At 42.6% G+C, this 21,508-nt stretch overlaps 1 protein-coding gene across 1 annotated transcript in view; it reads right to left on the minus strand.

Moving 5' to 3' along the window:
* Window positions 1-21,508, minus strand: part of MYO5B (myosin VB) — a 1,009,160-nt gene that overhangs the window by 490,252 nt on the left and 497,400 nt on the right. Inside the window, exons 6-7 of the mRNA XM_086960377.1 lie at window positions 11,905-12,048; window positions 7,886-7,967 (exon numbers count right to left, since the gene is read on the minus strand). Coding sequence (XP_086816503.1) covers window positions 7,886-7,967; window positions 11,905-12,048 — 226 coding nt within the window. The remainder of the gene's footprint in view (window positions 1-7,885; window positions 7,968-11,904; window positions 12,049-21,508) is intronic.

Here is a 21,508-nt window from a genome sequence, read left to right on the forward strand (position 1 = left end):
AGGGACTCTCCCAACTCTCCTCCACTCACTTGCAAAAAGAACGCCCTTCCACACAGGTAGGCTTTTGCCCACGTCGAACATACAAATAAAATTGTTTTGCCATCTTTCGCATTTCATCGCTCTGACGTATATTCCTATCCGGCTACAGAACCGCGGTACACGATAGGCGCTCCATTGTACTGCAACTACTTATCAGTGACACCCACCTGTCATTCCCAGGTACTTTCTCAGTTTCCTTTGAGTCATGAGTCACGAGTCTGAGTTTTTAACTTATTATAAATATCAGTGGACAACCCTTACACCATTCTTCCTCATTATTTTCATTTTCAGTTTCGGCTCCATCCAGTCCGTGTCCTGAGGAGAACCCCTACTAACGTTGTGGTTCGAAACGCGTTGACCCTCAGCCTTGGAAAAAGAATAAGGGTGCCACTAGGGCTGCTTAAACCTATACAGTGTGATCCCTAGTTTTGTAACCCCCTAATTTATTTTCATATCCTTGACTCAGTTAGACAGGCAGGCAGCTCTTTTGAACTGTATGTCCGCCTGTCTCTTTGTACCTAATAGAAAGGACTGGTTCCTAATGTAAATGTATTGTTAGGTATTTGATTTATTACTTTTGGTGTTGCCTGTATGAACTGATAGTATTTATTTTGAGCACTTGTACAGCACTTGTATATTATTGCACATTGCACTTGTTCTCATGTATTTTTCACTGTTTGCTGACTGTCTATTTGATGACATATTTAAATGAAACAGTTGAATGTTTTTCTAAAAATACAAAAAAAACTAAAATAAAATAGATGACCCTCCAGAACTAATTGGCTGGGTGGGTTCAGAAATGGAAAAATAAATCTGTCTGGTCCCTTTGTTTGTTTAGCATACTTGGGTTATGAAGGCAATTCTATCCTAAAATGTTTTGGGATACATAAGTTAATGACATGTATTATACATAAACAGATATGTTGGATTGCTATAGCAAAATCAGGCTATAAAATACTAAGTTAAAGACAAAATGTTTTATTATCACGATGTACACATTTTGATACCTGCCTCAAATTGTTTAAACTTCCTATGCACAATTCTTTTCCTGTAATTGTTGATTGCTTGTATTAATTATGGTGTATAATGTGTCGTTTTATAGCTTTACTACCTGTTTTCAATTAAATGAACAATATATAAAAAATGACTTTGTGAAACAATGAAATAAGATAATAAAGGTGTTAGTCTTCAGCCTAGCTCTCTATCCTTCCGTTATGCATAAGGTCTGGAAGTAACTTCAAAATGTGATGGATCTCCAAATAGACTGTTTTCCATTTTTAGTGCTCTGAGCAGGGTAGAATTTAGACACAGTGAAAAGGAAGAGTGGGAAATGTTCAGTGGCGGCTCCTAAACTTAGGCAGAGGAGCGTTGCCCTACTGCTTCTCGAGGCGGAAAAAAAGGAAAAATAAAATGATAACTCTGTGTTATCATTTTATTTTTTCTGCCGTGGGCGGGACTGGGTAGTTCTACTCTGCTCTCAGAGCAGGGGGAGGAGTGGTGGACACTATGTAAGTACCCATAAATGCTCATTGTGTATGTTCCCATTAGGCTGCATTACAGCCTGCATGGAGAACATGCCCCCAGCCTCCCATTCTCTGGCTGAGCGCTGATCCACGGCACTCGGACCAATCTCAACGCTGTGTTGCGACGTTGTGATTGGCTATCGGAAAGCTAGGAGCTGGGTGCTTCCTGCTTCTTTTGCAGACAAGAAGCCAGTGAGAAGATGCAGGAGAGGCGGCGCCTGGAAGAGGTAGGGACGAGGAGTGGCGGGCCAGAGAAATGAAGAGTGGCACACACAGAAAAGAGGGGACAATGCAATTAGGCACTGACATAAAGGAAAAGAGGATGAGAATGAGCATCAAGCAGAGAATATTCCTCTGAGCTGGGCCAAGATGTGATTGACAAAGTGTCAAGCTGACGAAAGAAAGAAGCTGCTCAAAAAAGTCAAATGCTAAAAGTTGCGGATCCAAAGCAGACTAAGGCCTCGATTGTAAGTGCCTGGTTAAATTACGGCACATGTGCAAAGCCTTGTTCTCAAGGGTGTCGCAACTGAATGCATGTCTTTGCAAAGCGTGCGTTTACCATGCATGCCTTTTCCACTCTGTCTTTACAACACAGATGTCTTTACCATAAATGCCTTTAGCACACATGGTAAGTATATATATTTTTTTAAATAATGTATTTTTTAGAGGTGGGAGCCAAAACCCCACTATATAAATATATGTTTTTAATTTGCTCCTAAACATCTATGACTACCCACCCCAAACCCTAAAATGATCCTTAGCTCCCTTATTCACTACCCAAACCTAAATGCTGAAGTTACCCATACCTCCCTTTACCTTTACCTACCCCTAAACCCTAAATGTATCCTTACCTCCCTTTACCACTACTCAACCCCAAACCCTAAAATTACCCTTACCACCCTTTACCACACCTCACACCTAAACCCTAAAATTGCCCTTTACTTCCTTAACCACTACCCACCCAAACCTAAAATTATCCTTAGCTTCCTTTATAACTACCCACCCCAAACTTTAAAATTATCCTTAACTCCCTTTAGCACTACCTACCGCAAACTCTAAAATTACACTTAGCTCCCTTTTTCACTACCCGAGCCAAAACCCTAAAGTTACCCTGTACCTCCTTTTACCACTACCCACCCCTAAACCCTATCAATCGATCAAGATTTATAAAGCGCAGCAAATCACCCGGGAGGGTCTCAAAGCGCTGGAGTAACTAGCTGCCTTGTGGTGCTCTATTCATTCTAACAACCATGTCTTGAGTCCTTTTCTGAATTCCCGAAGCGACGCAGTGTTCCTGAGGTGCAGAGGAAGGTCGTTCCAGGCTTTGGACGCAAGGTGAGAGAAGGAGCAATCTCTTCTGTTGGATCAGCTGATCCGGAAGATGTCTGCACTGAAAAGGGAGGCGAATAGCAGGTGTCTGGATGGTTGGTGTAAGGTTATTCATTTGTTGAGCTGTGCTGGTCCTTCGCTGTGTAGAGCTTTGTATGCGTAGTTTAGAATCTTGAACTAGTATCTCTTCTGGATCAGGAGCCAGTTTAGCTTCTTGAGATACGGGGTGATGTGAGTCCACGTGGGGAGGTCAAGATTGAGCCTTGCCGCTACGTTTTGGACAGGGTGTAGTCTCTTCAGGAGGCGTGCAGTGATTTCTACGTAAAGATTGTTACCGTAGTCCAGCCTGCTGGTGAAGTGGGCTTGAGTGATGGTCCTTCTGGTGTCAGTTGTGAGCCACCTGAATTTCTTACGCGCTTGCATAGAGTGTGGAAGCAGGCAGAAGAGACTGTGTTTATCTGTTTCTGCATAGATAACTTGCTGTCTAAGATGATTCCGAGGTTAGGGATGTGGTCTGTCAGGGCGGGGGAAGGGCTGAGTTCAGCAGGCCACCAAGTGTCGTTCCATGGCAAAAATGCTGTTCCCAAAGATGAGGACTTCTTGTCTTGTCTGAGTTGAGCTCAAGACAGTTTTCCTTCATCCGGTCGGCGACATTCATAATATATATCTGTGGAAGTTGGTTCTGATAGTGGAGAGGTCTTGTGACAGCAAGAGGGTGAGCTGGGTGCCGTCGGCACAGGAGATGATGTTGAGTCTTCATGTTCTGATGGTATTACCCAGGGGGTACTGTGCGTGTTGAAGAGGGTGGGGCTGAGGGGCGATCCTTGTGGAATGCTGCCGATGGTCTCCCTGGATTCTCAGGTGAATAGTAGGACCCTACATTTACCCCTACCTCCCTATACCACTACCCAGCCCGAAGCCCTAAAATTAATCTTACCACCCTTTATGATTGCCCACCCCAAACCATAAAATTACCATGACCTTCCTTTACAACTATCCATCCCTAAGCTCTAAATTTACCCTTAACTCCCTTTACCACTAGCCGCACCTAAACTGTTTTGTTTTTTAATTACAAAATATTTATATCTTATTTTTTTTTTAAACTTACATTTGTGATAAAGACATATACGGTAAAGGTACAAATACTTACCTACGTGGTACTTACCTGCAGGGATAAAGGCCTTGCGTTGTAAAGACTTCATTGTACAGGCTGTTTGCAGTCACACTTATGAGGGAGTCAACGTTTTGTGACCCGTCTGATTTTTCCCCAGGTAGAATTCAGCAATTCAAACCTATGGATATTTACTGGAATAAAAGGTGCAGCAAATACTGGAACATGCAGATTTTCGTGCGCAAAGCACCAGAATCCACATGCTATTAATCAATACATCCATTGGGAAACTTTTGATATTTGTCATTTATTGCATTGGTTACATTTCGAACCCCAGAGTAGTGGTATATAAAGGATCTGATAAACAACCCCTGTTGTCTAAGGCACTCACAATAAGGGCCTTCGTATGTTAGAGACCACAGATCTGTCAAACGCCAGACTTTAAAATGGGCTTTTTATTGGACCATAAAGATCCTTCAGTGTATTCACGCACTTGCACACAGCACTGGGCATGCTGAGGTACATGTTGTGTTTTTTTGGCCTTTATTTGCGAAACACAATGTAAAGTGCTGAAATTAATCGTACGAATTTGCCTATTTCTGAACAGTGCTTTAAATAGAAATAGAAAACTGTAGGTACTCACTACCACAGAGTACCTACATGCTGCTGAGAAGTGCAAGCATTCTTTCATTAAAAGTATCACACTCCTTCTAAGAAGTGCAGGAACTCTCCCTTTCAAATTAAAGACGTACAGGTACTCAGTACATGACAGGACCTGCCCACTTTAAGCACTGGTTCTAAAATAGAACGAGCTGACACTTAAACATTCATTTCAAGTGTGCCCAGATTTACTTGTTGAACCATTTTGCAACCCTGCAGTTTCGCCAGGATCCTCAGGCTTTGTCAGAGGAGAGGACACATCCCCACCCTATGTACTGGTTCTGATCCTGAGCCTTCAGAGGCCGCCTGATGCCACTGGAACCCCTATGCCACCGTTGCATCAGCCCCAGACCTCCAGATTGTCAATGTATAGTGGGTCTCCAAATAGTTCCACAGTAAGGGATTCACTAGTAATGAGAGAACCACGAAACCGGGTGTGTTATTTGTGTCAATGGTAAGATGGCATGGAAATGAACAGAACAACTAGGTATTATCGAGAGATGTTCCCTTGTTTACTAGTTTCTTAATCACAATTTATGTACATTGATTGTCTGCATCTAAATCAGTGGTACTCTTATTGTGTTGCCTCTGTACCATACTCAACCAATAATTAGTGTCAAGACTTCTTCTGGTCTGCTGGTAACACTTCCAATTATCAATAGATTTGTTTATATACCGGAGCATGTGTAATATACTATTTTTCTAATTCTCCATAAAAAGGGATTTGATTAAAAAGTAGCAAAAATTGGGGTAAGATCTTGGTGCATGATAGAAAAAGGTAACATGACCAGATCAATGCCAGTGACTACACATGGACTCTTCATCCAAACGAAAAGGGCGCGAAGCCAGACTCGGGGTCTCATTCAGAAAGTGGCTTATTTTGAGGTTGTCGGTCCTTACGAAAGGTTTTACAATTTTGCATCAGTTTTAGGTTATTAAAAATGGGTAAACTAGTTGCTAGGAAATGGTTCCCATCTTTTAACTTTTGAAATTTTGAGCAAAATTCTTACTCAGGAACTTTTTCAATAGCCAGTAAAAATACCACAAAATCGATTTGCCCCATGTGTCCTCTTGTAAAGCATAATGGAAAATTACAGTGACAGTTTGCTCTGTTGCTTACTGCACCTGCTGTACGTGTGATGGGAAATCCTACATTATTCAGTGTTTGATGTACAGTGCTCCACTGCCTTTGGGCTAGGTTCGCGTGATAGAATACTGCATGACACACACATAACATACATATTTGATCATGTGGAAAATGCTATGAGGCCCATAGCCCAAACAATGCATTATTTATACTCCTGAACACAGAGCAAAGCACTGGGGAAGGCTTTAGCCTCCACCCAACTTACAGGCCAGATGTGCAGGTGAGGGTATGCGATAATTCCATACCTACCAGCTAACACCAAGGTGGGCACTTGAATGCATGAATGCACACGTTTGGTGTAATAACAAAAACAGCATAGCGCTGAACAGGGTCCATGACAAGCATAAAGTCAACAGGTGATAGGAGAAGTGGCTGGTTTGTACAGTTAATGCATTGTTGTGTGATGCTCTTTGATGAGGTATGTCTATAGCCCTTTCCTAAATTAGAGCAGGATTAAGGTGGTCCTGATGGAGACAGGGATGTTGTTGAAGATTCTGGGTGCATAGATGGAAAAGGCATAGTGCCTTGTTTTTTTTTATTGTTTTACACTTTTTAGTCTGCAGTCTTATGGTGTCCTGGCTGTGGTTGTGATGAGAATCACCAGAGACGGTGAAAGTGTCTGCTAGATAAGCAAGGGTGCGGGCCCTGGGGGCTTGGCAAATAATGAAGCTTAGTTTTGAAGATGGTGAGAGCAGCAAGGGAACATAGAAATTGAGAGAATATGGTGGTAAAACAAGATACACATTTTAGTATATTTCTTTTACACATCAGTTTATTACTGCACAGAAAACAAATTCACTTATTTGCAGTCCACAAATGGTGTAATCCTGTATCACAGTCCCAAATTAGATTCATGAGATATATTTCCTATATGCAGGTTTTAAGCAGGTCAGCTTCTGTACCTGAAATCAACTGAGGTTCTACTCCAACATTCTAATGTTTGTCTTTCTGTTCATATTTTTAATTTATAATAATCTATCCATGTTATAGGCCCGAAGGCACAACTCTAGGTCACTCCCTATAACAATCAGTGTATCCGTCGGCAGTGGGCTATAATGCTATATTAGAACATTGGAATGTTGAAACCTCCATTGAAGATAAGAAAGTTGGTATGGGCCAATTATCGCTGCTAAAGACATTCTGCTCCAATATTCCGATGTCTTTCTTTTTTTTTCTCTCTGCATATTTTAAGAACATTCTACACTCAGCGAGTGGAATGCTCTAATAGCTTTATAGCCCTATGACCCGGAACTGTAAAAGCTGTAAAAGGCACTCTCTCTCCTTACCACTTAGGAGAGACATTAAACAACCATTTTAGCCCACAACAGTGAACCATAATGCTATATTGATAGTAGACAATGATTGATACATCACAGCGTAGTCCAACCACCCATGATTAATGCAAAAACATGAGCTTCAAGTCCAAACTCTTCTAAAGGTATTCTAGATCATAGCTTTTCTTCTTGTGCATCTTTTACCCTGTTTAACACTTCCAGGAGTTCATGGGCAGCTTCACTGTGTGAAAATACCTGCTCTCACCTATGAGTAATCTGCCACTTGGCTGAAAACTAAATATAGACCTCAAGTGTCATAATAAAGGTGTCATGGGCCCTGAGACAATCATGAAAACCAGGCCCCCCAGTCCTCTGGTTGGGCCGTACATGACAGCCATAACGGTGGTGCAGTGGACTCAAACTCCTGGGTACTGCCACTACTGCACCTGCTGAACTATTGATACCTCCATCACAGGGACCTCCATTCACAGGGTAATCCTTTCTTTCCCAATGAGCTGCAATCCTCTTCTCTGCTGGGTAAAGTGGTACAGATTGGACAACATACAGATTGGGAAATAATAGAACCCTGCAACAGTTCAATAGTGCATCTCTTTTATTAGCAGCAAACCTAGTCACTCTCTCTCTTTCTTAATGTTCTCTGGGTCAGCTAAGGTATTTTTGAACCTTGACACCTTGCCTGGCACAGCCTAATGTAAGTGAGAAACTAGATCTTAGCCCATGGAAATCATCAGACCTTTCTTTAAGTGCAAACAAGCTAACTTTATGTGTACATGGCACTTACTGAGGGACAGGTCTTTGAACTCTGGAAGGTTGGCAGAGGCACACAGCTGGTAGAAAATGTGATAGTTCCTTTCCTCTTCTGCCTGAAACAAAAACAGGACGACAGCCCACAAATGAGAAACCGGAATTGAGACACTTTCAAACAATGATGCATTACAAAACCTTACAGCTAAAGATTACAGAAGTTGTTCTAATTAGACATTCTCCACTTCTCTTCATTTGTGCCCAATTAAATGAGCGGAATTCGCTTATAAATCTCCACAATGCACATCTACAGCGACTGGCCACTGGATGCTTTGAATCTTCTCCATTCGACCTGAAGGGTTTGGGTCATCAGCGTATGGGTGTGGCAAGATCCACTGCACCCCTAGTGTGAGAACATCTCTGGTAACACAGAGGCAGAAGATACAGATAAAACACCTACAGCATCCACAAATTACACCACAATCAAGAAAAAAACATTACGGTGATGTGATTCGCCAGGGTCGGATGATGGGCGAGGAAATGAAGACAGACCACAGCTTTACTGGTGTGCGAGTGATGGGGGCATGGGCTGCAATACCACATGTGTGGGTTCTTATAAAGTTTCTTATACACTGGTTCTTGCACTGGGCACAGGGTAGTGATAAAAAGATATCAATACATGAGAAGAATTGCCTCCCTATAACCCCATAACTTAAATCAAATACTGATAATTATTTGTTTTTATTGATGCAGACAGTCAGAATCCCTTTCAGGAAGCCAGGGGCCCGCATGAGCTGTTGTTCCCAACCATGGTGGTTGAAGCCTTTTACTCCTGATGTCCCGGGGCCCGACCTACTATTGAGCCTGAGCAACTAAGCCAATTGCCCCTACTGCACTTGATTCTTAGTTGTAGCTGTGGACGAGCAGTCATAGGCCCCCTCGGGGTGAGGGGTGGGAGTGGAGGATATATACAGGTTAGTGAACATGACTCTTTACTCAAAGTGCACTCAATATTGTCTATAAGTCAATGTCCAGTCAAATACTTGATTTATTTGAAAAATAAGTATTTTATTCCTAACTCTACACATTCAAAGAAATAACAATATTTGTAAGCAACAACGCAAAATGGAACCCAGGATCCTCCATGTAATGTACCATTGCAGGCACATTTGCACTGTGTACATACACAGTACACATACTGTTCAGTACTGTCACCTCCATGTATTATGCCACCCCAGGCGCACATACATCCACATACATGTGTACACATACACAATCACTCTGTGCACACTGCTCAGTACTGTATCCTTTCTATATTGTGTCACGGTCTATTTGCAAAGATACACAGTGCAAGCACACACACACACCACGTGAGCGCTGCACAACACTTCACCCTTCGTGTAATGTACTTCTCGAAAGCACACATACACCCAACACATGCTATCATTGCACACACACTGCACAGCACAACATCTCTCATATAATGTATGATTCGCATACATACATACATTCAGTACATGCACAAACCATGCTTGTACTGCACAGCCCTGCTGTTTCCCTGTATGCTACTCTTCCCAGACACACATACCTCCAGCACAGTTACCATTCCTGCACTGCACAGCACTCGACATCTAACTGATGTACCCTCAGGGCGAGTTAAGCACACAGGAGTGGAACTTTAAAGAAAAGGTAAGTGAGTCTTTAGGCCTCACTCCTGTGACACAGGGGAAAAGAGACCTGTTCACTCCTTCTGATCATTACACAGTATGCTGCCACCGCTGCACTCATGCTGCTTGACTCTCGGTGAAGGTAGTGGCCTTCCACCACTATGAGGGTAGCACTTTGGGTGCCCCTCCCAGTCCTACAAGACCACCATCCACGAGACAGGCCTATTTCAAGGTGCACATGAATGATCCGTGTTTGCCTAAGACAACAAAAATCAGCATTGAGATCCAGAGTACAGTACAGCTGGGCACTCAGTGTAGGGGTACACATCTTTTACCACGCAGAAGACTATTCTGTCCCAACACTGGTCTTCCAAGCTTTGTCTGGTATTAATAAATACGAATGGACCTGGGGCTCTGTTGTGCCCCACTCCATCACCCCCTCTTTCCTTCATCCTTCCACTGGGCTTGGGTTCAGGTATCTAAGCTGAAAGATGGTAAAGATACAATTGCAAATCAAAAATAACCAGCTAATTTCTCACATTCAAAAAATCTACACAAATTAAAAGTTAAACTGGCACACAAAATAACATCTGAAACAATATAGAAGGAAACTTTGAGGTTGCAGTTCTAAATATATCTTGTACATGCTACAGTCTTTATCAGGTTGCTGCAAGAATGGTGGGGTGTTGGGGCAGAATAAGCCATCACATACTCATATTCAAATATAGACTTATAAAGAAATTAATGAGTTAAGAATTCATTGTCCTCGGTGAAGAGAATCTAACCCACTGTCCACTACTCAATTTCTAATCACCCTTGACACACTTTATCAAAAAATCGCTTGCAGCATCTGATGGGATAAACAGGAATACCTTCGGACCCATACCTTTGTGTTTAAAATTGTCCATCACAGAGGGTTGGCATACTGGAAGGTTGGGATGAAAGTATGTAAACCTTGCTGACTCCAAAGATCTCTGGACAAGGACTGGCTGGAGATTAGTATGTTTAAAAGAAATATCATGCGTGAACGCCTGCACGTTGCAGGGGATGGTTGTGGGAATAACTTACCTATTGATTATGCTACCTCTGTTGTTCTAACCCATTTCCGAATGAGATTAAAACCCAACTTTTCAACAGCTTTCATCTAATGTGGTTTTAATTGTTGTCAGTGCCTTCATACCCACGGGCCTTGACTTTAACTCCCCTTCCACTCACTTCCACTGGATGCCCGAATTTCTCGATTTAAATTAGTTTCTGGTAAATTCTACAGCTAACACCTTTTTTAATCAGATGGCAAAGAACAAACAAGGCCAGGATCCACGGCCTCTGATCTCTTTTTATAATTTTATTTCATGTGCTTTAAGTAGCCAGCCCCTTATGCTCAGTCCAGTTACAATCAGGCACCACTGCATTTTATCACTCGCCCAGGGAGATTCAGAGAGCTTTCCAGATGCCAATCATTGCATCCCGATTACAGGAATTCAATTCCATATAATTTTCAATTCACTTTGTTCCCGCAATCTAGGTTTTCTAAGCACTGTCCTAGCATTCTGAGATTCCTTCCAGTCCCAGAATATTGCCGGCTACACACTGGACTCCCACACCTTTGGTATTTTCTACAAGGGCACTCTTCATTCCTGCAAGCTCTCTCATCATTTTCTCATCTTTCGAGACTCTTGATCCGTGACCCTCCAATTTCGGCCACACACCCATCAACCTGCAATCCAGGCCAACAGCCATTTTATGTAGAAGTTCAACATATTTGCCCTTTTGAAAAACCAGACATTTTATCAATTTCACAAGCATCTCTGCTGTATATAAAGCTGCACTGGTTAGACTAGAAACATTCCTCCTAATTTTGGGTGGGTTAAGATTACCTTTATTTCATATCTAAGTAGATGTCAAGGCCTGCCAGAAATGACCCAGGCAAACACTTCTGAAAGACGATGCAAAACTACTTTACTATCACTACAAAGCCCTCATTCAAAGAACCTATGTCGAAGTAAACCGAGACAGCTCTCCCTCTTGAAAAAAGTGGAATCCTTCATACCTCAAGCCTACTTCATTGCTGTGCAAGCCCTTTCCACCCCCTTCTGGATAGGGGTTCAGTGGCCTTCTCGATAGTTCACTAATGCCACTGACAAGAATCCTACAGAACCTAACATGCCTCATGAGCACAGCAGAGTTGGTACCAGGCCTTCTTGGATTTCATGGTGATGTGTTAGTTGAGGGTTGGATCTCAATGACTTGGCTTTGGGTGCAAGTTGAGTTTCGAAACCCCAGGTTCTCGCCGTAGAGCCAGAGCGGAACATGATTTGTGGTTTTTCTATTTTGCCCCTTCAAGGTAAGATGATAGATCTGCACACAAAGGCATATTGGACGTACTGACCTGGAATACGACTCGCGATTTTTCCAGCAGGTATGTCCTCATGTTGGCACCAATGATATGATATCGTCGATCAAAGCCAATTTGAATGTATTTCCCAAAGCGACTGCTGTTGTCATTCCTGGTTGTTTTAGCATTCCCAATAGCCTGTTTCAACAAAAAGAACTCTTTAGAATCAGTATATATGTGTTGTCACGTATTTCAAGTACTATGTTGCTTTATGAAATGAGGCACAATACACATGGGTTCCATTGAAGGTGGGCAGTATAGGTACCATAAAATGTAAATGGTAAACACTGCTAGAAATAGGGCACTAATCATTCCAGAATTAGAAAATAAGAAAAAAAGGCAAAAACTGTTGAATGGATTAGCACCCACTTACCATTAAATTTCCCATTACAGAGAGTAAAACCATCATAAAATGGTAATACTTATGTTGCAAACTACTTGCAAAACCATAACCATCTGCAGCTAACAAAATCAATCATATGCTCAATATGGGTGTGCACTCTGTATATAGACACCAGAATGTCGATAGCACACAATCTTGAGGACAAGATATCGAAAATAAAATATCTACAGGTAAGTAAGTCTAGATTGTATATACCTAACTCCACATATATGTACCATGGGGATTTACATACATATATATGTCTTCAAGGTATGAAGAAATAGTAAACTCATACTTCCCTACATGAACTTACCTTTTAACACCTTTGCTGCGGCGGCAATTCCACCGCTTCCCTAGGGGGGAGGGGGGCCGCGCGGCGCTCCCATGCTCGTGACGGAACCGCTCCATCACGAGCCTCGGGCCGCTGTGCTGGTGATGGAGCGGTTCCGTCACCAGCATGGAAGGGGTTAATATTCTTTCCTCGATATTCTTACCACAATGTTCTGGAGGTCAAAAATCAGTAGTACAGTCCTCAGTAAGATCACTAAACAGTAATGCTACGCCAGGGTTTTTGACATAGAGTTCCCGTCATTGCATCTTTTATTCACTCTTTTTAATCTTGTTATTATCTATCTGGCTAAAATATCTGCGAATCGGGATCAAGATATCTGTACTCGCCGATGTTTTTTTTGACTCAATGAAGATCCATTTGTACTGCAATGAAGTGAGTTAATTGGATCCTTGAGAAGGAAGACAACAAAGGTTCTACTTCGGATTGAATTGGAAAGGCCCAGGTCTCTCTAACGAGGAATAAAGCAACTTGTCCTGCAGAGTAGACCACAGTCTGATAATGGTGGCAGAGAACCTCTACACTCAGAATCACACACATTAATGCCCTAGTGTTTATATTGCCTGCTATGCCATCTGGTGTGCCATTTCAGCATCTTCACTTGGGCAAATAGTGTAGGCGATTCACTTCCTCTCCTTGTATCTCACTTCCTATTTGCCAATATTTTTTTTTAAATAGACACACATATCTGCAAAGGAATGTTAAGCCAATAGTTCTGAAATTTATATGTTAACACGGACAAAAATATTTTTTGCAAATCGTTTTTTGAAAGAGACAGTATTTTAAAGAGGACCCATTAGCTTTGGCACTGCTTGTTAATAAACTGAGCTTAGGTCACTGTAACAAATATTGAAATAGATTGTAAGATGACATACTGAAAAACCACCCAGGAACTTTTACTGTAGTCATGATTACAGCATCCGATAAACAAGTCAACTCTGATGTGTTTAGTAGCAGAGCCATAAGGGTAGGATGAAGCCTTAAAGACATGTCTCGCAGAGATCAAAACATGTCAACTATTGTGGGTGCTCAGAGTCGACGAGAAATGACCTACGCCTGACCAGAAGAAACTCACTATTAATACTTTGAAGAATAGCACAACTGCGATTTAGGCAAGCAACACTAATATCAAATCCCTTACAGAACTTTAGGAAAGACATAAAAAGTAAAAGAAGTCAAATAAACCTCAACAACTATACTTTAACATGGTGAAGGGCAAAATCAAGCTGTCAAATATCTGAAATCATATACTAAAACAAGCCTTCTGAAAATAAAATAAACCTATGCTAAATGTGTTGTCACTATAAAAATAGAATAACTTCCCTCAATCAAAGAGCACATGGTTTTAAGTACCATACAAACATAAGATTCCTCGTTCACTTCAAGACCACTATACTCAAACATAAATCCATTTCCTGCACCCAAGTTTGTGTCTGCTGTGTATTACAAATGATATTTTATGAAAAATAAGGGGCAGATGTATCAAGATACCATTTTGCACTTCTCAAATAGCGATTGTTAAGGAATCGCTATTTGAGAAGTGCAATATGGTATGTATGTAGAATTTCGCTATTTATTAGCGAATCCTTAGAATTCCTTAATTGCGATTAGCAAATTGCTAATCGCAATTAAGGAATAATTTCCCATTCCTTTCTATGGGCCAGGAGGCCCATAGGAATGAATGTAAAATTATACTCAATTTGCAATTAGCAATTAGCTAATCGCAAATTGAGAATAATTTCAAGGGTGCAAGGGTGTCTTAAGGACACCCTGCTGCACCCCTGAATTTGATATGTGTACGCATATGGCGCACATACATGCCCTTAGGGCATGTATGAGCGTAATATGGCACCTTTAGAATTTAAAAAAAGGGCTTTTTGAAAAGAATTTGCAAGTTACCACCAACTACAAGTTGATGGTAATTTGCGAATTCTTAGTCAAAAATCGCAACACTGAAATGCTTGATACATTTCAAATCTTAAATCGCAATTTGCTATTTCTTAAAAGCCTCGCAATATTAAGGAATCGCTAAATTAGCGATTCCTTAATATTGCGAGGCTTTTTGCATGATACATTCCAGAACCCGTTTTTTTTGTCGCGAACGCTGCAATTTTCCGAATCGCAGCGTTTGCGACAAAAAAAACGGATGATACATCTGCCCCATAATGTTTAATTATTTAATGCAATATAATTCCAATTCTTCCAAAACGTATTTCTATCACATTACATAAAACATACACATTTCAGAGAATTACCAGTTAATGATATAGCCAATTTCACAAAAATATTACAACAAATACTTTCCGCCTGGATGTAATGAGAATAACTCCTATGCTGCATGTGGCCATTGAACAAATGAGACATACAGTACAGCCTCAGTTTCGGATGTATTGACAAAGAGAGGGGTACAGGGCCAGACTGGGAACCACAACTGGCCCTGGCAAAGTGCTCGGCCGGTTCCCCCTCCCCACTCGGAGGGGGATAAGGGGGGGCCGGCTGAGCATTTTGCTGGGGCCGGGTTTTCGGCCGATTTTGTTACAGGGCCGATTTTGCGGCTATGCTGCAAAAACGGCCCTGTAACCAGCCGAGGTCGGTAGTAGGGGTTTCTGCAGGCTAGTGACGTGGGGAGGGGGAGGGGCAGGATGGGGGGTAGTAATGTATGGATTACGGAGTTTAACAGGTAAGTAAACATATAAATAAATAATACGAATTTCATTGCGCGCACTGCATCGCATTTGGTGATGAAGTGCACGCAACTAAATTAGTTTTATTTATTTATATGTTTACTTACCTGTTAAACTCCGTAATCCATACATTACTACCCCCCCATCCTGCCCCTCCACCCCCTACGTCACCGCCCTGCAGAAACTCCTACTACCGACCGCAGCTGCCTGTAACAAAAGCTGCCCCCCGGGGCCCAAAACCGGCTGCCACCCGTGCGGCGCACCGGGGGATTGCCCGTTGCCCACTATGGCCAGTCCGGGCCTGGAGGGGTAGGACACTCGCTAGTAGCTCAAAGCAGGCAACCCTGAGGAGACGAATGTTGCACTGTCATAGAGAGGAGTCGAGTCTGTCACTAGACCCCTAGATCGACCACATGCTATAATGGAGAGTCTAAAGGGAGTAAGGGCTGTCCTGGGCGTGCGGCGGCATTCCTTTAAGGATTGGCGACACCAGCAGAAAAAACAATCTTGGCTCTCTTCCCTCCCCAGGTTAAAAGGCAAATAATCTGGGTGCTGTATTTGACACCAAATTATGTTTTTCAGGCAAATAAATCAAACCACCTCCTCTTGTTTCTTCCTGCTTAGGACTCTAAGGAAGATTTTTCCTTTCATACCTTTAGAATTACAAAGAACGGTCATTGTGGCACTTGTCATAACAAGGATCGATTTAGGCTCGTTTGGTTTTTCTTTTTGGAATGCTTGCACCAAGGCACCCTTGGGTAATCGCGTGCTATATAAGTTTATTTACATTACAAGAGAGGGATTGCCCCCGAAGATAGAGCTCAGTATATATATATTTCATAAATAACTACAATAAAGTAACTTCTATATGAAAAATATTTATTGTTTATAAAATAAATTGTATATGTGTGTGTTTGTGTGTACATATATATATATATATATATATATATAGTATAGTAAATTGTATTGCAGAAAAAGATATATAGTTGCCACTTTTGTTCTTAATAGACAAGATGGTGTTGAGGCTAAATGCTACGAGGACCTCCCTGTACATGCTACACACAAAGGAATTTCAGTAAGCCTTTTGTAAAAAATATGGCAGGCTCCCCTCTTTGAGAGCCTTGCATTAGAACTGGTACCTTGGTGACAGAAGCTGAAGTCAAACTGTAGATTTTCTACCGCAGATTATTTGCATTGACCCTAAAATAATCGGTCTTCAAAGTGCTGCAGGCTAAATCCTTTGAAAGACATTGGTTTCCTGCACCAGAAACCCCTTTGGTTACTTTTCAAGGGCACTACCTGGAAAAAAATTGGATTACAAACCATAGAGTTACTGCGTTGCCACAGCATTCGAGGAACTCAGGCAACCGGTTGACTGCTACTGTTGCCACAAGATGCTTCATGGCAGCCATCCCCATCAGAAGGCAGCGCAAATGGATGTTCCATAGGCTAGGAGCTCCCCGGAGTGGAATACTTGATGCAGTGCCACCAGGAGACATGTGGGGAGAGGAGGTGTCTCCAGACTATAACTGATTCTTCAACACTGGGAGGAGAAGGCCATTCCCACCTCGGAGCACTTTGGGGACTAGGACTTATTTTTCTTGATCAGACACTTTTCAAAAGCAATAGAGAGAATAACAAAACAGAAAGTTTGAGGAAGAGAAAGACGGAAAAAAGGGTTACTAAAGGAGAAAGCAGGAACCTGCAAGAGTTAGATAAATGGGCAGGGAGTATCTGACAGTAGATTACCGAGATCTGAGGCGGGTTCAGGACTACCAAAGCCTTGATAGTTGATATTGAATAGTGCCGGCTGTGGGCTTCTGCCCATCACTTTGGGCACCAGTACTCATTCTTTTACAAATTAACCACTGACTGTCACCACTGTGAACCCCGCCCCTGAGACTGTAGTGGAGGTTCTCCCTTAGCTAGAGCTCGTTGACATCCACACTATCGTATCATCCCACATGAGGACATGGGATGGTGTTGTTGACAGCGAGGGAAGCCAAGAAAGCTCCAGTCAAGCCTTGGCCCTTCTGTATAATACAAAAAAAATCTTCTGGGAAAGCCTGTCAGCACCGCGCTATGGGGAGAGTGCATGTGACAGGAATGGGCCTTTAGTTCTGGCATCAACCAACTGACAGCATCTATGTTATGTTATGTTATGTTATATTTATTTATAGCGCACACGGCTACTCAACAGAGTTTCCCGGCGCGAGCAAGGGAAAAAGGAGGCACGGACCTGGAAGTAGCTAAAAGAGAAGGGTTTTTAGTTTTTTCTTAAAGATTGTAAGGTCCTGAAGGCAGCGCAATGACAGCGGCAGCAGGGTCCAGGCTAGAGGAGCTGAACTGACAAATGCGCACACGCCCAGCCTTTGGCGGTTAAATCTTGGAGTCTGCATTAAAAACTGAGAGGAGGAACACAGCTGTCTCGCCGGTGTGTAAAAAGCAAATCTCTTTTGTAAGTAGACGGGACCAAGACCATATAGGGCCTTATGAGTCTCACAAACTGACATTCACCAAAGTCTGAAAGGCCATAATCACACCGGCGCAGCCTCAAGACCTCGCCATCTTTTCTCCTGGAGTCATAGGAGATGACAATGTGCTAGATGTTTGGCCTCTGTGCAAGAGACAGCATGATCCCTTCCTCTGTCCTTCCATCATATCCATCTAACTCAACCCATATGCCATCAACTCCCACCCGTACCTGAGTAGGGAAGGTTGTCAGCCCACATGACTTAATTTCACCCTACAAATGGCAACCACCAGGAAAGAAGGCATAGTTGGGTGCTAGGACAGAGCTTACAGAGCGTGAGGTGTGTTAGGGCTAGGAAAAGGGTAGGACAGTACCGCCAGGACAATAGTATCTGTTGGGGTTAGGGTGAGGGTATGAAGGAGCTGTCAGTGCATGGGATCTGCTGGGGACAATAATTTACTTTTGTGAATGCATGTTTAACTCACCATTGACATGGGTAAACATCGTTTACCACGAAGTTTTTACAACGCGGTACCTTTAGCACGCATCCCTTACAACGCAAGTCGTTACCACGACTTGCGCTGGAGGGCGCTAAAGGATTAAAAATAGTAAATTTACTATCCCAACACCTTCCCTAGGGTCCACGGGGACTGGTGTTAGAATAGTAAATTATACTATTCGAAATCCGCACCCCCAATGCAAGTCGTGGTAACGACTTGCGTTGTAAGGAATGCGTGGTAAAGGGATGCGTTGTGACGGTACGCGTTGTACCGTCATACATCCATTGACCTGGCCTGTGTTTTGTCTAGAAGTGAAGTGTTTCTTGATGATCCATAATATGGGTTGTACAGGAATTGCTGTAGGTTCTCACTGGAAATAATTTGTATTGATCTGTTTGTTGTCTGATGATAGGGCCTTTGGCATCGTGCCACTGTGCAGCATGCCCACTTCTTGTTTCCACTCCAACAAAACTTTTTACGGTTGGAATGGTTTCCAACCTAAATACAGAGAGGAAGCTGTGCCCACAGACTATGGTAATGCTGTTACGCTGTTTCCCAAAGACATGCAATCCCACCTGCCACAATACTCATACGAGACATTAGGATAATAAGTAGAGCTTGTTAATTAAAGGGATTTGAAGCATCACTATCAAGAACTATATACACACACACACACACACATATATATATTTTTTTTGGGGGGGGGGGGGGGGATTTTAGTGTTTTCACCTCCCTGCATTTCTTTTTGTAGGAATGTACTGCGGCACAAGTGGTAGGCCATTTGTATCCGCAAAGCATCTAACATCCAATTTCACATGTATGCGGATGACACCCAATTGTACATGAACATCTCTTCCCCTGAAGATATAAAGATACTCAACAGAACCCTGCACAAAACCCAAATTGGTTACCTCAAACTAAACACCCTCAAAACGTAATTCCTACTTATCTCACCGACCAAGCAAACCCCCATTGTGGAGAAACATTTGAATAACCTCTCTGCTCTCAACTGCACACCTCACATCATAGATTCTATGAAATTGTTGGGTATAGTGCTGGATAAGAACTTAAACATGCAGGATCACATCAGCGCATCTACCAAAGGAGCGAATTTCCAACTGAGCATCCTAAGGAAACTTAAACACCACCTTCCCCAGGATGACTTCAAATCTGCGGTACAAGCGTTAGTCATCTTACGGCTGGAATACGACAGTGCTACACTCTGCGGGCTACCAAGATACAGATTAGACCCCCTCAGAGCATCTCTGAATGCGGCGGCTAGGCTTATCACTGGCTCCAAGATATCCAAACACATTTCTCCGGACCTGAAATCTCTTAACTGGCTTCCGTTTGAGGCAAGGACTCAATTAAAACTTGCATGTATGACTCATAAAGCACTGCATTTCAACATTCCTTTGCAACTGGCAAATAGTCTCGAACTGTCGGTTTGTGCCCGTTCCTCAAGGAGCTCCAGTACCTTGCTGCTCAAGCCGAAATCATTTAAAAAAACGAAAACCTACAATCCCACATTCTCAGGTATTTCCCACAGAATCTGGAACTCTCTTCCTGTGGAAACTAGATTTTTTCCATCATCACTTGCCTTCAAAAGATAAGTGAAAACCTTACTGATGAGCACCGCCCTGAGCTAGAAGCTTTTGTCTTTTTGTCTCCTATCCTGTACCGTTGATTAATTTGCTATTTGGCAATTGTATGACCCCAATGCCTGCCTCTATTATGTCATTTTGTACTTGCTGTTATGTCTATATATCATTGCTTTTCTCCCACAATTATCCACCTATGTGTTCCGCAACTCGTATGTAAAGTGCTCCGATACCCACTAGGGTCATGTTCGCGCTATATAAAATAAATAAATACTACATGCAAAAGAAAAATATTGCACAATCAGTTTCTCAAAGCCATCCACCTTCAAGGCAGTATTTAAAATCACAAATACATTTAACTATCATTTTCCAATATGTCACCTTTCCCACTTCACAGGAGATCACAAAAGCATAGACGTATTCTACAACATGAGTTGATTTGCATGCCACATTAGGCTCATCAACTGCACACACCTCATCATCAAGAAGCCTAACATACACCTCTTTGTATATCATAACCACGTTGGGCCTGCACAGCTATGTCATGGTTTCTGCTAGTGATTCGGGTAAGCCCTATATAAAGGCTACTGTGAATGTACCTCCCCCACCTTCTGGCCTCATGTCCTTGTAACGTCCTCCTCTTGGTGTACTAATAAACATGTGCTTGTTCTCCTGTACCTGTGTTGACTTCTTTTATTTGTGACAAGCACCGCCTTTATGGCCTGCATCCTATAAACGCAGGTGTGTGATGAGGTGCCTCATTCAGTTCTCCAAGTACTCACTACAAAGGAGTCTGCTTTTCAGGTGATTTGTATTCATCTGGTATGTCTCTCTTTTCTAGAATGTGTTTTATTTTAATTTTCTATAGAAATACACGTTTCTTCCTTGTTGAATGACTAGGGCACTGATTAATCCAGCTGAATTTCAGTCTACAAAGTGTGTCTACATGCACTGGTTGCAGAGATGTGCTGTTATGGAAAGATAGCAATGTTCATTCTCATGGGGAATTGTACTGCCCATGGAACATCAGTCATTTACTTCCCTGCAGTAGCATTCTTGTTTCCGGCGAAAACTACTCCTCATTTTGATTCCTCGCTTCAGTCCAATCTCTGCCTGTGGGATCATTCTATTGAGGCAGTTGTAATATTGTGTTGTCGTGCCCTGCTCTCTCCAATGATGTGGGTGTGCCTTCACTGCCATCTACATGTCGGATGTGCAGCACAACTGCCCGCTGGCGTATCACAACTGTGAGGGATGTGCTCATTGCCCGTGTGTGTGGATGGGGGAGTAAGGGTGTGTGGCATAGAGGAGTGTCATTGCCACTGTGGGTGTATGGCTGTGTATGCACAACTGCAGATCACTCAGTGGACATTGTGTTACCTCCAGTTGTAGGCATCGGCGGGGTTTCGGTATCTTCCCATGTGCCATTCCTTTGCAGTACCCCAATTCCCATATTTAATGTTGTGAGTAAGGGCATGCAGCTCAGTAATGTGTTGGTGAGGCATGTTTGTGATCTGCCACAGTCAAGGGCCTGCAGGGGATTTTCCTGTTGCCAGGTGGGTGCGTGTGCACCCTAAGCAAGATAATCCTGTGGAGTATCACAGTGTAA

This window comes from Lissotriton vulgaris, chromosome 3_1, assembly GCF_964263255.1.
Source record: "Lissotriton vulgaris chromosome 3_1, aLisVul1.2, whole genome shotgun sequence".
NCBI lineage: Eukaryota > Metazoa > Chordata > Amphibia > Caudata > Salamandridae > Lissotriton > Lissotriton vulgaris.